This window comes from Labeo rohita, chromosome 11 (assembly GCF_022985175.1).
Source record: "Labeo rohita strain BAU-BD-2019 chromosome 11, IGBB_LRoh.1.0, whole genome shotgun sequence".
Lineage (NCBI taxonomy): Eukaryota > Metazoa > Chordata > Actinopteri > Cypriniformes > Cyprinidae > Labeo > Labeo rohita.
Genome location: NC_066879.1, coordinates 8,283,679 through 8,300,878, shown reverse-complemented (window position 1 = coordinate 8,300,878; position 17,200 = coordinate 8,283,679). Strand labels below are relative to the sequence as shown.

The 17,200-nt window shown below is 34.6% G+C and overlaps 1 protein-coding gene across 3 annotated transcripts in view; it reads left to right on the top strand.

Annotated features, from left to right (window-relative positions):
- The window catches only part of homer3b (homer scaffold protein 3b), a 31,832-nt gene extending 14,925 nt beyond the window's left edge, over positions 1-16,907 (top strand). For 2 of the 3 annotated variants that reach the window (XM_051122307.1, XM_051122308.1), the window contains 5 exons: positions 4,083-4,219; positions 8,494-8,650; positions 11,451-11,561; positions 12,781-12,861; positions 16,652-16,907. In XM_051122307.1, the coding sequence (XP_050978264.1) occupies positions 4,083-4,219; positions 8,494-8,650; positions 11,451-11,561; positions 12,781-12,861; positions 16,652-16,837 (672 nt within the window). In that variant the 3' untranslated portion in view covers positions 16,838-16,907. Of the gene's footprint in view, positions 1-4,082; positions 4,220-8,493; positions 8,651-11,450; positions 11,562-12,780; positions 12,862-15,351; positions 15,509-16,651 lie in introns of those variants that run through there. The other variant, XM_051122309.1, reaches the window with a different exon arrangement.
- Positions 16,908-17,200: the final 293 nt, after the last annotated feature.

The window sequence follows — 17,200 nt, the reverse complement described above, 5'->3', positions numbered from 1 at the left end:
ATACAAGCAACATGTTAGAAACAAGTTAATCATGCTAAAAACAATGTTAACATGTAAATCATGTTAAAAAAACATGCAAATCATGCTTTTATACAAATATAAAAGACTATAAAATATAAAATATATTTATAAACTATAAAATATAAGAAAATATAAAATTAAAAATATTAATAAATATTCTAATAATATAAAATAATTATACTAAAATACACTGTTCCCACTAATACCTCCTCCATCTAACTAAACTAAACTATTGGCTATTTAAAAAAAAAAAAAAGGTAAATAAATAAAAAATAAATAATAGAATTAATTAAATAATTAATTAAAATATAATGAAATAAATAAATATATTTAAACAATCTTTGTTGAATGTATTTATTTAATATATGTGTATATATATATATATATATATATATATATATATATATATATATATTCAGACCAAAAATAAATAAATAAATATAATTAGCCAAATAAATAAAAAATTAATCAATTAAAATATATATATATAAAAAAAGAATATAACCACTTCCTGTTTCAATAAAAACTTAAAGTAAAATAAAAAAAACTATAAATATAAAAATAATATTGATAAATACTCTGCTAGTCCACTAACTAAACTGATTTAATTCAAAATTTCAGATATTTTTTTTTTTAAATTTCAGCATGTCTCGCTCCAACTTTGTTTCAATTAAATTGAAAACTGAAAAATATAACAGTACAAGCTAATCCAAAATAATATGATAAATACAAAAATAGTATATTAATAGTAATATCAAAGTAAAAAAATGAAATTATTTACAGGGAAAAAAAAAGATGAATCCTTCGTTTTGTCATTCGATATTTGGAAAAGATTGAGGTGATTTAATTTGAGCTCTTTCTAATAGTGTTGCTTAAGTCCAATATCATTTTGCTATGGGTTGACATGGCTCATGATAAGAGAGGAATATTCTGAAAATCTGTAATCCTTCATTAAAAATGTAGAAATCTGCAAGATGCATTATTGAAGGAATAGAGCTCCCGAGCCGTTGACTATGAAGTGATGTTGTGTCTTTGATTCCTCTTGCTCTTCTTTTAAATATATTAAACACACAGAAAGCTCCATCTCAAGTTCCATACACCTGGCATGAACCGCTATAGAGAAACAAGTCATCGGCCTTAGTGGTTGCATTAGAAATAGAGTGTCTTCCTTTGGGGAATGCTGAGTTTGAGATTGATGAATTATACAAGATTTTCTGAGAGCGTGTGTGTATTGCTGCAGAGAAACACTGTACATGTTTGTACCGCCTGCTGTCGTACAGTATAAGCAAAAGAGCCAAGTTCTTTCTGAAGTACTCTTCTGGCTTTCTCAAGTCTACATGAACAGCAGGTTGAAATAAAGTGATGTCCTTTTAAATCTCAATCAAAGAACGACACCATATGTTGCCCTGTTTAGTCACGTGTGCAGATGCTCAAGTGTTTCTTCAAACAGACTGAGAATGTGTTGTTTAAGTTCTTTTTTGATTCTTTTACTGTTGAATCATAGGGTAGAAAATGTGAGCTCTCTGGGACTGTCCTTCATTTTAAATGTGGACATTTCCTGTAAACACCAAATCAGATGCGGCATTTAAGAGTAGAGATTGCGTAAATATTGCAAATGCAGGAGCTTGAAAAAGCCAACTTGCTGATCTGCTATTTAAATATTATTTTTCTAAGTCAAAATTTAAACAGTATCTCCTCCTATAGCTTTAAATTTACAACCACCAAACTTGGGTCAGACCTTCAAAGTGGTCTGATTTGGTGTGTAGTATCTTTTGTAACTGATCCGATATACGGTTTTCATAAACCAGGCTATTAAACCCAGGCTAATCGTGTTAACAGGTTTTAAAGTGGTTCTGGCACCTTTTTAGCTGGTTAGGCTGGTTTTAGATGGTAGACCTGCTCAAAGCCCAACCAAGATTAAACCAGCTACTTCCAGCTTAGAACAGCCAAGACTAGACAATCAGTTTCTTTTTTTGTTGATTCAGCTGGTTTTAACTGGTTGTTAACTTTTTTTTTTTTTTTTTTTTACGAACAACATGCTAATCATGCTAGAAACATGATATCAACATGCTAATCGTGTTAACAACATGCTAATCATCCTAGAAACATGTTAGCAACACATTGGTCATGCTAAAGCATGTTAGCAACATGCTAGCTACATGCTAATTGTACTAGCAGCATGTTAACAGTAATCATGCTAGAAACATGTTAGCAGCTTGTTAATCATGTTAAAAACATGTTAAACATGTAAACAAAATGTTACCAACATGCTAATAATGTTAACGACAATGTTAATTACACTGACCAAAATTATAAAAACAACACTCTTTTGTTTTTGCCCCCATTTTTCTAAGATTTTTTTCTATGTACACAAAAGGCCTATTTCTCTCAAATACTGTTCACAAATCTGTCTAGTGAGCACTTCTCCTTTGGTCTACTCCTCTTCAACGGCTGTGCGAAGTTGCTGGATATTGGCAGGAACTGGAACACGCTGTCGTATATGCTGATCCAGAGCATCCCAAACATGCTCAACTGGTGACATGTCTGGTGAGTATGCTGGCCATGCAAGAACTGGGATGTTTTCAGCTTCCAGAAATTGTGTACAGATCCTTGCAACTTGGGGCCGTGCATTATCATGCTGCAACATGAGGTGATGGTCGTGGATGAATGGCACAACAATGGGCCTCAGGATCTCGTCACGGTATCTCTGTGCGTTCAAAATGCCATCAATAAAATGCACCTGTGTTCGTTGTCCATAACATATGCCTACCCATACCATAACCCCACCGCTACCATGGGCCACTCGATCCACAATGCTGACATCAGCAAACCGCTCACCCACACGACGCCATACACACTGTCGGTAAACAGTGTATCTGCCCTGTACAGTGCCCTGTACACCTCTCCAAAGTGCCAGACGCCATCGAACTGCACATTTTAGAGTGGCTTTTTATTGTGGCCAGCCTAAGGCACACCTGTGCAATAATCATGCTGTCTAATCAGCATCTTGATATGCCACACCTGTGAGGTGGAAGGATTATCTCGGCAAAAGGAGAAGTGCTCACTGACACAGATTCAGACAGATTTGTGAGCAATATTTGAGAGAAGTAGGCCTTTTGTGTACATAGAAAAAGTCTTAGATCTTTGAGTTGAGCTCATGAAAAATGGGGGCGAAAAACAAAAGTGTTGCGTTTATAATTTTGGTCAGTGTATGTTAAAAATAACAAATAATGCTAGCAACATGTCAACAACATGTTGATCACATTAGAAACATGTTAGAAACAAGATAATCATGTTAAACATGTTGGCAACATGCTAACTACATGTTAACAGTATGTTACCCAGCCAATCAGCTTAGGTCATCCAGCCTGGTCTTAGCTGGTCATAGCTGGTCAGCAGGCTGGTTTTAGAGGGATTTTGGCCACTTCAGGCTGGAAGACCAGCCAAAACCAGCTACTTCCAGCTTAAACCAGCTAAGACTAGCCAACCATCTTAGGCTGGTTTTAGCTGTTTTTTTCCAACAGGGTAAGGGCCGGTGTCTTGCAGAATTTAGCTCCAACTTGCTTCAACATACCTGCTGGGAAGTTTCTAGTATGCCTAGTAAGAGCTTGATTAGCTGTACTCTTAAAAATAAAGGTTTCAAAATGGTGTTTCTGCAGTGATGCCATAGAAGAACCATTTTTGGTTCCCCAAAGAACCTTTCAGTAAACAGTTCTTAAAAGAACCATTTTGAAGAACAGTTTAAAAATCTAAACCTTTTGACTATGTAGAACCTTTTCTGCGTTTGAAAGGTCCCATGGATGTTCAGGGTTCTTCGTGGAACCATTGATGCCAATATAGAAGCTTTATTTTTTAAAAAGGGTGGTTCAGTGTGTCTGACTGGGGTTGGAGCTAAACTCTGTAGGACACCAGCCCTCCAGGAGCAAGTTTGAGCACCCCTGCTTTAAATTGTAATAATATTTCATAATATTACTCTTTTTACTGTATTTTTGAGCACACAATTGCAGCCTTGATGAACACGAGACATTAAAAATGTTTAAAATCGTTATATTATCTATCAGGTGCTGTCAGAGGACCGTCAGTCTCCTCCATTGCTTGGTGTCAATGGCTCCAGTGAAGACAAGTTGTTTCGCAGCAAGAGTGCTGACATGGAGGAATCCACAGAGAAAGAACAGATGAGGAAGATGCTTTCTGAAGGGTAAAACATTCAGATCTCCCAGACACCCATCAAATATCATCAAGTTGTCTTTTACGATAATTCATTTCTTGGAGACAAACTGCTTAAAAATCATTTTGCCAGTTAATGTAACCACACTGACTCACTCAGATGCACGTCAATCTAATCAATCCGCCTGACGTACTTTTCCTCCTCAGTAGTTTTCTGGGGTAATTGGCAGCGAGTTTGTCGTCAAAAGTTTTACGGATTCAAGCATGAAGTACTTCACCATACAAAACACACACTGAATATGCTGATGCAGATCGGCTAAAAACATCACAGAGCCACAGTAGCTGCGTTTTCATTCTCTTTCAAATTGCGCAAATTGAACACAATGAAAAAACATCAGTTTCGCAAAAACACTTATATATCACCAAAAAGGTTTCAAGCTCGCTTGAGGTGGTTTTTCAGGCAATCCGAAAAAGCAATATTTTGCAAAATGGCAATGGGAACAGTTTTGCGAACCATGATATATAAACATCCACTATTTGCCGCATCATCCACTAGATGGATTGCACGGTTAATGTACCACTGAATTTACTAATTTATGACGTCTGAACCAAGGAAAAAAATGTGTGGAAACTGCTAAATCATATAGAAAAGGACTTAGTAAGCAGAAAAGGGCATTATATTTTGACAAACTGAATTTAATACAGGACTCAATGCTAAGAAGCGATAGTGTTTCCTTGGTTACTGCTGTACACAAAGCTGTGCTACACTTATTAACACTGCTTTATAATGCATTATAGAGAGGCTAAATGTATCAGAGATGCATTCATATATTTTGTGCATTGCGAACAGTGAGATTGATCTGCCTGCTACAGTATTTTCTCCTCTTTATGTCCGTCTTCAGTGCTTCTGGCCTCTGTTAATAGCCGTTTAGAGACTAAATGTAATAATAACGTAATATTTCCACTAGGGATGCACCGATAGGATGCATCATCCTTCATATAGGCTATATCAGCAGAGAGGCGGTGATGATGCTGAACGGCACAGATGGTACTACAGACTATTTAAATTGAGCAGTATAGCTTTTTATATTTCTTTAACTATTTTATTTTGATAATGAACAGTTAGCAACATCACAGAGACATCTATTTGACATCTGTATTTACATCTGGAAGAGGTGTTTTTTTTTGCTCATCTGCAATACGTCTGTAGGACGTTTCCTGTCAGATGTCAAATAGACGTCTATTAGATGTCTTTAAGATGTTTATGATTTAGAAAGTATGTAAAACTGACATCTTGTAGACGTCTGTCAGATGTTCGTGCACAGCAGATGCTTTACAGATCAAGTGATCTTTAACAGACATCTTGCAGATGTACGTATGCTGTCTGGGTTGGTCATACAGATAGAAGCAAAACATCATTCAAAACTGTAAAGCTTTTGCAAAATAAAAAAAAAAATGTCTTTCTGCCATTAGGTTTCCTTTCTGTGAACTTTGGAGCATGTTACAATCATCTAAAACTCAGTGCAATTTTGTCTTTCGTTTTGTTAATCTGTTAATAATTTCAGTCAAATATATTTTGTGTATAGGCCTATATATATCTTTTTATGTAGCCTATAAAGTGTTATTCTGTTTTCTCCATTCACATAAGCATTGCAGGTGCATGATGTGGCCTTGTGTGAATCTTACACTATCCTGCCATTTTTCTTGGTTTCAAACACACAAAAGCTGCATATTGCCTGCCATTCATATTCACTTAAAGGGGTCATCGGATGCCCATTTTCCACAAGTTTATATGATTTTTAGGGTCTTAATGAAAAGTCTATAATATACTTTGGTTAAAAATAATGGTTTTGTAAAACAACACCCTCTTTACCTGGTCAAAATGAGCTTTGCAAAAATCATCTCATTCTAAGGGGTTGTTCCTTTAAATGCAAATGAGCTGTACTCACTCCGCCCCTCTCTTCTTTCTGTGGAATGACGAGCCTGTTTACTTTAGCCACATTTAGCTGCGTTTAGTCGGTAAACTTCCTAACTAGCATGTCATAAGGAAAGGCGATCGCAAGGATTCATTAAAAAAAACCTTATACGCACTTCTGCTGTAAGTGAAGCTGGATCATGAATGATTCGTGCAAACATAGACGGATATTTGTAGATCGGGAGGTGCATTCCCTTCACAAACAAACGTAATCCACTGCATCTTCAGCTGCTCAAATGTCGGGAGTAAATGACGACCACTATGTTCATTATTACATCCAGCAACACAACACCTCAATCACTCAATCTAACTTACATCCCTGCTCAAGGAAGGTTACTGGACTGTGACAGTTGATCTGAGGTAAGATGCTCATGTCAATTAACTATTGTGGAAGTGGCCTCTGTGGGTGTGACGCCATTTGAAAAAGGGGATATTATTTTTACAGATTAATTAAAAACTACTGCATGGATTTGTATCATTATAGGGTAGATTTGTACATACACTGCCAACACACATTAATGTTCAAACAACATTAAAAACTGAACTTGGCATCCGATGACCCCTTTAAGTGTAGGTCTAATGCATGGCTGAGCCGCAACAGCCGACTTCAGGATTGTTGATGTAACGTGAATACGCTTTATATTTAGCAAGATGCTACTCTCTAGAGTTAATTTTTCTAGCTGACTAACAAGTTTAAGGTCACTGAATATGTTTTTTTCTGAGGTAAATGTGACACATTGTTTACAAGCTGTTATATTGACGTCTTTGGCGTGGTTGAAACACTCATTGACTGATTACATGGATTATATGGAGACAGGATACGGATTTCGGTAAGTTGTACTTTTTCTTTTAACATTCCATTGGATGTTTATTCAAGTTTACCTTGCGCTGAAACTGATATTGAAGTGGAGAAGATGATCAGTTCGCACGCGCTTCCCACTTTCGCTTCTCCTGAACTGAGGCGCTACAGCGATCTGTCACTCCACATTAAACAACGCCAAAACTGTTTATTGTTTGAATACTGTAATAAAATGGTCAGAATTTGAAGTCAAAGACTCTCTTTCAAATCAAAAGCAACAAAGCACAAAGCTTATTATGATTTATTGGATGGGAGTTGCGCTACAACTTTCATTGACTAAAAACAGGCTAGACTAATCGATTCATGGGATTTAAAGGGGTCATCAGATGCTAAGTTCACTTTTACATGTTGTTTGAACATTAATGTGTGTTGTCAGTGTATGTAAAAAAATACCCTGTAATGATAAAAATCCATGTGGTGGTTTTTAATTAATCTGTAAAAATAATTCCACTTTTTCACATCAAGCCATTCTCAGATGCCTGTCGTTGTGGTGTCACATCCACAGAGGCCGCTCCGACAATAGTTGATTGACATGAGCGTCTTACCTCAGATCAGCTGTAACAGTCCAACCTCCATGTTTTGATGCCGGAGCAGGGATGTAAATTAGACAAGAATTGAGCGTCTGAGGTGTTGTGTTGCCGGATGTAATAATGAACGTAGTGGTCATCATTTACTCCCGACATCTGAGCTGCTGAAGATGCAGTAAATTACGTTTGTTTGTAAAGTGAATGCGCCTCCCGATCTACATAAATGCGTCTATGTTTGCGTGAATCATTCATGATCCAGCTTCACCTACAGCAGAAGTGAGTATAAGGTTTTTTTTTTAATGAATCTTTGCGATCGCCTTTCCTAATAATGTGCTAGTTAGCAAAGAAAACAGGCTCGTCACTCCACAGAGAGAAGGGAGGGGCGGGGCGAGCAGAGCTCATTTGCATTTAAAGCAGCCTCGTCCAGAATGAGATGATTTTTGCAGAGCAGATTTTGGCAAGGTAAAAAGGTGTTGTTTTACACTACCATTGAGAATTTTTAACCTAAGTATATTATAGACTTTTCATTAAGACCCTAAAGAGTCATATCAATGGGCATTCGATAACCTTTTAAGAATCAAAATAGTTTCGTAAAATTGAGAATTGATTACAATTGAGAAATTTATATTTTTTTTTTACCCAGCCCCAGTGAACAGCTTACTTACAAAATAAGATGAAATCAAAGCAGCTGTTAAAACATGCTTATCTTTTAAATCCGAAATCTGGCAAGGGACATCAGTAATCATTTGCACACAGTCTGTTTGTGATTCACTTAAATATAAAGGTAACACAAAAGAAATGACATTTCAAAACTCAGCCATATGTGCTGTGTTTACCATCTGCTGCCATTGGACTGAAACTGTTCAACAAAATTTGTCTTTACCTCAGCTTCCAGAAGGAAAGATCTAAGTATAATTGAAACCCAGATGTTGGTTTGTTCACAGGTCGATATGCGAGAGAAACTCGGAAGCCGAGCTGTTTTCTCTTCGGGACAGCAACGCTAAGCTGGTCGCCGCTCTTCATGAAGCTAACAGCAGCATTGACCAATGGAAAAAACAGTTAGCAGAGTATCAGGAGGAAACGGATCGCCTACGAGAGCAGGTAAGGAACGCTGAGGAATGTTCTGTTGGACCTTATTGACTTTCACAGCATGGAAAAAATGTAAAAAGGTTTTGTAATTAAATATTCATAAGTGGATTGGGAAATACAAGAGCTGTTTTTTCACTCTGCTGCTTTTTTGAGGACCACATAAGGATAAGATCCACATTTGGACGTTGTCATGTGTTAACAATTTGTTTTAGCAGTTGCTCAAGCAAGCTGAATATTTTCCCTTTGGCACTCTTCAGCGTTTTTACATAATCGTGCATAAAGGATTCCACAACACTTTGAAGGTCTGCTGAAGCAAACATCAACCAGGTGACGTATGTAGTTCAGGTCTTCGGAGAGCGTGCGGAGGGATATTTATAGGAAAAGACAATACGCCTTCATTGTCCGGAACAGAGGGAAGACAAATGACCGTGGGGAAAATGGGACGGCTAAGTTTCTCCCAACACAAACTGGAAAAATGGCTCAGAGTTTTGACAATCCTAAAAGCTCCAGTACAGGAATGGCCTGCTTTACTTTCCTCAGGGTGAGCATGAGAAAGTGCTGCCTGTAAATTATAAACACCTGAAGACGAGAATGTGTGGAAAGTAAAAGCACAGAATACTGGATCATGTGCTATTTTATTTTATTTTATTTTAAATTTATTTTAATTTTTATTATAAATTTCATTTATTAATTTCCAGTGGGGTCCAAAAGTCTGAGACCACATTGAATTACTATTTTTTTTTTTTCTCCTGGAAATAAACACAATTTTCAGTTTTCAGAATTTTTTACCTATAATCAAGAAAAAAATATTTAAATATATTCTGAGTTATATTTGAGTAGTTTGGCATAAAGTTTTATTATTATTTGTTAGACCAAAAATAAGCAATGAAGTAGTTCTTTTTTATTAAAAATTGAATTGAAAAGTCTTGTTGTGTGGAAAAAAGCATAAACAGGAAGTTATATCATATTGAGATCTCATGACTAAGTGTCAAGGCTCTTAAAATATCAAATAATTTGACTTTTTTTATTAAAAGAAAAAAAAAACAGTTCTAGTTGCTAAATGTCATGTGGTGCAACTACCCAAAAATGTAGTTATATTTATGAATTTATATCTTACAGTCTTAAACAAATGATATCTGTGAATTAATATTTCATGGTGTTAATCTAATTGTTTGTGAATTCAGTTTTTTTTTTTATAATAAACTAATGATATTTATTAAATAATATTTTATAAGATTAAACAAATTGTTCAAATTACAATTTCATATATTAATATTTATGAATTTATCATTCATAACGTTAAGCTGATTTTTCATATTTCATATTAAACTAATTATATTTGTGAATATTGCATAATAATAAATAGATGATTTATAAAGTAATATTTCTTCATATTAAGCTATTTATATTTATGAATTAATATTGTGTAATAAATATGATTTATAAAATGTTACAATATTAAACTAATGCTATTTATGAATTAATATTTTATAATGTTAAACAAATGATGTTTGAATTACTATTTCATATATTAAACTAATGATATTTATGAATTAATAATTAAGAATATTAAACTGATTTATTAATGTAACATTTTGCAATAATATTTATGAATTAATATTTCATATATTAAACTAAAGATATTTATAAATATAACATTTTAAATTATTAAATTGTATTTATGAATTACTATTTAATAAACAGATTTATAAAATGTTTCATATTAAACAAATGATGTTTGTGAATTATTTTATATTAAACTAATTATATTTATTAATGAATAATTCATAACATTAGACTGATTTATAAATATTATAAATATTTCATAATATTGATAACTAATGATGTTTTGAATTAATATTTCATAATATTAAACAAATGTTGTTTGAATTACTATTTCCTGTATTAAACTAATGATATTTATGAATTAATAATTAAGAACATCAGATTTATTAATATTACAGTTCACAATATTAAACTAAAATGTATTAATTAATATTGCACAATATTATTTCATATTAAGCTACTGATGTTTATGAATTAATGTTATAGTATTAAATTGTTTTAATTACTGTTTCAAATATTAAACTAAATATATTTGTTATATAATTAACAATTCATAACATTAAACTGATTTATAAATTAACGTCAAAATATTAAACAAATCATATTTATGAAGTTCTATTGCATAATATTAAACAGATTTAAATAATAGTATTTCATGTTTGTGAATTATTATTTCATAATATTAAACAAATGTTGTTTGAATTACTATTTCCTATATTAAACTAATGATATTTATGAATTAATAATTAGGAACATTAAACATATTTATTAATATTACAGTTCACAATATTAAACTAAAATTCATGAATTAATATTGCACAATATCAATCAATAATATGAAGCTACTGATATTTAGAAATTAATATATTATAATATTAAACAAATTGTTTGAATTACTATGTCATATATTAAACTAAATATATTTGTTAATTTGTTGTTATGAAGTAATATTTCATGATATTTGTTTTAAAAAACGTTTACTTTTATAAATAGAGTGAAATTTACACCCTGTGGCATTAAATTGAACCATTTCTTGAAACTTTCTACAAAACCGATAGATGAATAAAAGAGAACTTTTCTAAGAACTTGGCACGTGTTTTTGAAAGGTAGAAAGCGTATTATTACACAACATGTCTCATTCTCCATTTCTCTGATGGTTTTATGCAGTAGGGCTCAGGCTGATGGTTCGGCCTCAATTTGATGACAGATCTTGTAATAGCTGTGTTCTGTTGGTGTGATGTTTCAGGTTGCAGATCTGGAGGCTCAGAGCGGGGTTTCTGCTTCCAGCGAGACGGGCAATGATGAGCTCACACAGACTATGGCAGAGATGGAGGCTCTTATCAGAGCTAAAGATGAGGTAAAGATTGCTTAATATAGTAACAGCGCTAACTGACACTGTAACAGACTCCATCTTGAGACTCACCATGTCTACACTTACAGATCGATCCCATTATAATGTCCAGACTGTAAGCTGCACAGATGCTGCATTTTCAACGTCTATTTAATACCTAAAGATTTATTTACAAACACAATCATCTATAAACGTTACTCATACATGTAAATACAGCGACAGCTTGAGATGTGGCTTCTAGATATTTAGATATTTATATACGTGTGTGTGTATCAGTCCAACCAGGATTTAGCATAGATTTTTGGGGCCTACAATTCCTGAATTTGCTGTGGCCTTTCTCTCAATTTATGGCGATTTATAAAACGGATCGTTCCTGTCCTTGATGCTGATTGGTTGAGCTGCGTTCAAATCTGTTGTAAATTTACAAACTAGTGTTGCGTGATATACCGGTATGTTCTTTAAACATATGTTTTTTTTCGTAGTATCGGTTCAGTAGTAGTATCATGACATTTTCAGGTATCGTATCAAAATTTTGGTATTTCGTGACGACACTACTACAAACATACACCTTTGTGAGTTCCTTGGCAGCCACTTTGTTGCAACCACGTTTCTGAGGAACTACACTGTTTGGCGGAAGAATAATGTTTTTATTAATATCATTACACTTTTTTAGCTCTGTTTTATTTTGTGAAACCGTATATGGAATACCATTTTATAAAAGCAATAAGCCCTGTGAAACAATGGTTTACAGTGTATCTATAACAGCTAAGGGGGTTTTAGGCACTTCGGTTCACATCGTGCTTAACAACGCCCCTTAGCTGTTATAAATTCGGCTTCTTGGGGCTTATTGCTTTCATTTGCATTTTTCGTGCTGTTTTACACCCACTGATAATCATGATGTACTTATGTAATTGGTGTTAGTGACACTAAGAGTACAGCTACCTTTTGTGCATAATTACTGCAAGTACTTCTGTGCATAATTACTGAAATTGTGATCCAGGTCCCCTATGAACAAGCCAGTGCATAAAACCATACTCATAAATCTAAAAAAAAAATACAGAATTGCTTAAATATTTTTAATGAATTAGTATAGAAACCGTGATGCTGGTTATATACTGCACTTTTTAAATGTTACAAAATTATTATTTTTTGTTTCAGTCCATTTTTATATCAGTGAATTTCCACTGAAAGAAATAGATGTACTTTTACATTTTGGTTATTACAGGAAATAAAGATTCTGCGAGGCAAGAAACCAGATTTAAGTGAGTTGGAGAAAGAAAGGGAAGAGGCCTGTCAAAGGATACAGGTAAAACCCTTTAACTTTACTGATAGTTGGGTAAAATAAGTATTTTTTTGCTAGCTTCAGACCAGTTTTATTTTAGTATCATTTATAGTTTATTATTAATATTTTAAATTAGTTTTTATTTTTAGATTTTCAGTTCTGCTTAATTTTAATTTTTCTCTTAATTTTAGTTCGTTTTTTTTTTTTTTTTTTTTTTTAATAAATTTTAGTTAGTTTAATACATCAAGTTAAAATAAAATTAAAATGACAAGATGTTTTTTATTTTCTGTAGTATTTCATTTACAGTGCCCTCCACAAATATTGGCACCCTTGGTAAATATGAGTAAAGGCAGCTGTGGAAATAAATCTGCATTGTTTATCCTTTCATTCTTTCATTCAAAAAAAAGCTCAAAATTTGAACCTTTTGTTGAAGTAACACAATGGAAAGTGAGGAGAAAATCTCATTATGAAATAAATGTTTTTCTCCAGTTCACGTTGGTCACAATTATTGGCACCCCCTGAAATTCTTATGAGTAAAATATCTCTGAAGTATATTCCCATTCATATTTACATTTTTGTAGCACACCAGGGTGACTAGGAACATGAAATTGTCCAGCCATGACTTCCTGTTGCACAGGATTATAAATATGAGGAACACAAAGGCCAAATTCCCTTAATCATCAAACCAAAGAATATAGTTCTGAATATAGTTTCAAGAGAAATCCTGCTCACTCATCCAAAAAAAAAAACTCCAGCATATTTAGTCATTAGACATGACTGGAGCTTCAAACGGGACTGGCTTCTATAGTCAGATGAAACTAAAAAAATACCTTTTTTGGCAGCAAACACTCAAGATGGGTTTGGTGCAGACAGGGATAAAGAGTACCCGATGCCCACATTTAAATAAACTGCTGGATCTTTAATGTTGTGGGCCTATTTTTCTGCCAGAGAATCCTGGACATCGTGTTTAGATACATGGCATCATGGATTCTATCAAATACTAAGAGATAAAATAAAAATCTAAACCTGATTGCCACTGTTAAAAATCTTATAATGGGCCTTGTTTAGATATTCCATCAGGATAACAAACACAAAAATGTGTCACTGAGGACAAAATGAAGCTTCTGCCATGGCCGTCCCAGTTCCCTGACCTCAACCCTTTAAAAAATGAGTGGGGTGAACTGAAGAGGAGAAGAACCAACATGGAGCTGGGAATCTGAAGGATCTGGAGAGATTCTATATGAAGGAATGGTCTCTGATCTCTTGTCAGGTGTTCTCCAAACTCATTAGGGATTATAGGAGAAAATTCAGAGCTGTTTTATTGGGACAAGGACGTTGCAATAATTGGGTGCCAATAATTGTGTCCAACGTGAACTACAGAAAAACATTAATTTAATAATGAGATTTCCCCCAAGCTTTCTATTGTTTTACTTCAATGAAAGGTTAGAATTTTGCAACTTTTTTTAAATGAAAGATCAAAAGGATAAACAATGCAGATTTATTTCCACAGCTGCCTTTGCTCATATTTACCAAGGGTGCCAATATTTGTGTAGGGCACTGTATATTCATTTATAGTTAACATTTAAGTAAAGAACTTTTTATGGCTACTTTGTTTATGAACCTCTATAATATTGTTTCTTTAAAGGAGAACTCCACTTCCAGAACAACAATTTACAAATAATTTACTCACTCCCTTGTCATCCTTTCTGTCTTCAGTTGTAAAGTAATTATGGTTTCTGAGGAAAGCGATCTGTCTTTTTTTTTTTTTTTTTTTTTTTTTTTTTTTTTAAATAAAAATTTGTATACTTTTAAGCACAAAAGCTTGTGTAGCACAAGCTCTGGGATGTGCGTCCACGATGCTACGAATTAGTAATGGGTCGTTCTTCAATGATTCTTTCATTTTGAACGAATCTTTAATGTGACTCGGGAAGAACAAGTCGTCTCGGGAAGTGATTCGTTCAGTCGTGCATGTGCAACATCCTATTAGGTTCTGTACTGGAATTAGTTCACCTGTTTTGAGTCTTCGGGTTTTTTGAGTCATTCGTTCATCTTATACTGCTGTCACGTGATGAACGAACGACTCAAACCCGAAAACTTGTCAGATAAGAGGTGACGTGAGCTAATCATAGACTAAAGACCCAGGTAAACAATGAATTAATCTTTTCTGTTTCTTATAGCATTATAGTTTTGTAACACGTAACATTTTAATTATATTTTGCTAAAATGAACGAAATGACTTGAAAAAAGATTTGTTCATTTAGCTGAGGTCCGAGTCGGTAAAATGATCCGATGTAAATGATGTAAACAGCGTTTACAAACTTACTTGCACTTTCTTAGTCTTCACGCATTCGCTTTGTAAACACTGGGTCTGTAGTTCCGCGTGACCTTTCGATGTGATTCAATAGCACGTAGCGTTGTGAACGTGCATCCCAGAGCCTGCGCTACACAAGCTTTTGTGCTTAAAGTATTTTAAAAAAATTATTTTGCAAAAAAAATTTCCGCTCGTTTCGCTAGATAAGACCCTTCTTCCTCGGCTGGGATCGTTTAGAGCCCTTTGAAGCTGCATTTAAACTACATCAAAATCGGGGCACCAATGAAGTCCATTATATGGACGACTGAAGACAGAAAGACATGAACATCTTGGACGACAAGGGGGTGAGTAAATTATTTGTGAATTGTTGTTCTGGAAGTGGAGTTCTCCTTTAACGTAATTATGTTAATTTCCTTTTGCTTTGTTTTGTTGTTATTTGCTTTTGTTAGGTCTTTGCTTTGCCACACGATTGTCTCCTATTTCTTGTATAACAACCCTAAGATCCTGAAAGGCACTATTTAAAGAAGAAATATTATTTTATTAGTTCACTCCTGAATGAAAATTGCCTAATAATTTACTCACCCCCCATGTCATCCAAGATATTCATGTCATTCTTTCTTGAGTCAAAAAGAAATTAAGGTTTTTGAAGAAAACATTCCAGGATTTTTCTCCATATAGACCTTTTTCCTAAGTAAACAATGAGTGCCGCTATTACGAATTCTAACGTCCGATTGGATGCTCTTCTGTTCCGGTCTCCATAGGAACCCATTCAAATAGCGCCCATCTGTTTTTAATGTAGCTAACGTCAGCAGCTTTGTGTCAACTACACACTCATTAAACTTTGATGAGTGAGGCACTGACAAATGACGGTCATTGCGACATTGCAAAGTGATGGCGCTATGGAGCCATGTGATTTAAAAAAACAACAACATTTTAATACGTTTAACATTAGATTATCAGCTCGGAATATTAACATCGGAGACTAAAACTGCAAAGGATCCTTCTGGGTGAGAGTCAGGCGTGACTTCCGCGTTCAGGAAAAACATCTATAGTGTGGCCAATGGGTTAAAGGCCCAAGCTACAATGTAGCTTCAAAGGGCTCTACACAATCACAGCCGAGGAATAAGGGTCTCTTCTAGTACAATTGATCATTTTCTTAAAAATTTTTAAATGTATATACTTTTATTCACAAATGATTGTCTTGCCCTAGCTGGACTTCAGGCATTACAATAATCACGTTGGAAAGGTCACGCAAGGTTAGTTCTTCATCTTTGTACTTTGGTTCAAAGGCAGGGCATGTAGAGCCCTTTGAAGCTGCATTGAAGCAATTTGAACCTTCAACCTGTTGATCCCTATTGAAGTCCACTATATGGAGAAAAATCTTGAAATGTTTTCCCCTAAAAACCCTAATTTCTCTTCGACTCAAAAAGAAAGACATGAACATTCAGGTTTTGGTGACTTAAGATGACTACTGGTTATAATGCTTGTTTGTCTTGACATTAGGATCTGGAAGCGCAGAACTCCGAGTTGGAGAAACGAGTGCGAACGGTAGAGAACGCTTTATCTTCATCCCAGGACGCCCAGACCAGAGCGGAGAGCGCGGTGCAGAAGGTCATTGAAACTTTAGACGTCAAGATCTACGACTTAAGCGACCTGAGACAGAACCTAGCCAAGCTCCTGGAGAAATGACCACTGCGCTCAGACATTACAAGGTGAAAAAAGAGAGGCAGATGAGATCTCTCTACTGGAATCTTCCCAAGCTGCACAACTCAACGGTTCGTCATGGTACTAGGCTAGCATGAATTTAGGACACATTCATTCCACATTCGCTTCCTGAGAGCTACGGGTGCAACTTACCGATGTTTCTCGCACAAAACTGGGTCTGTTTGCTTGAAATAGTCACGAGGAAAATCATAAACAGACTCGAACTGTTTATTGGTACTAGATATCAATATAGTTGAAAGTGTTGTTGAGATCTGTGATTTGGTTGTGACTAGTTTTCTAGTTAGAATAAGACTTTAAACAGAACGTTCTGTAGATTTAAGCTACCGT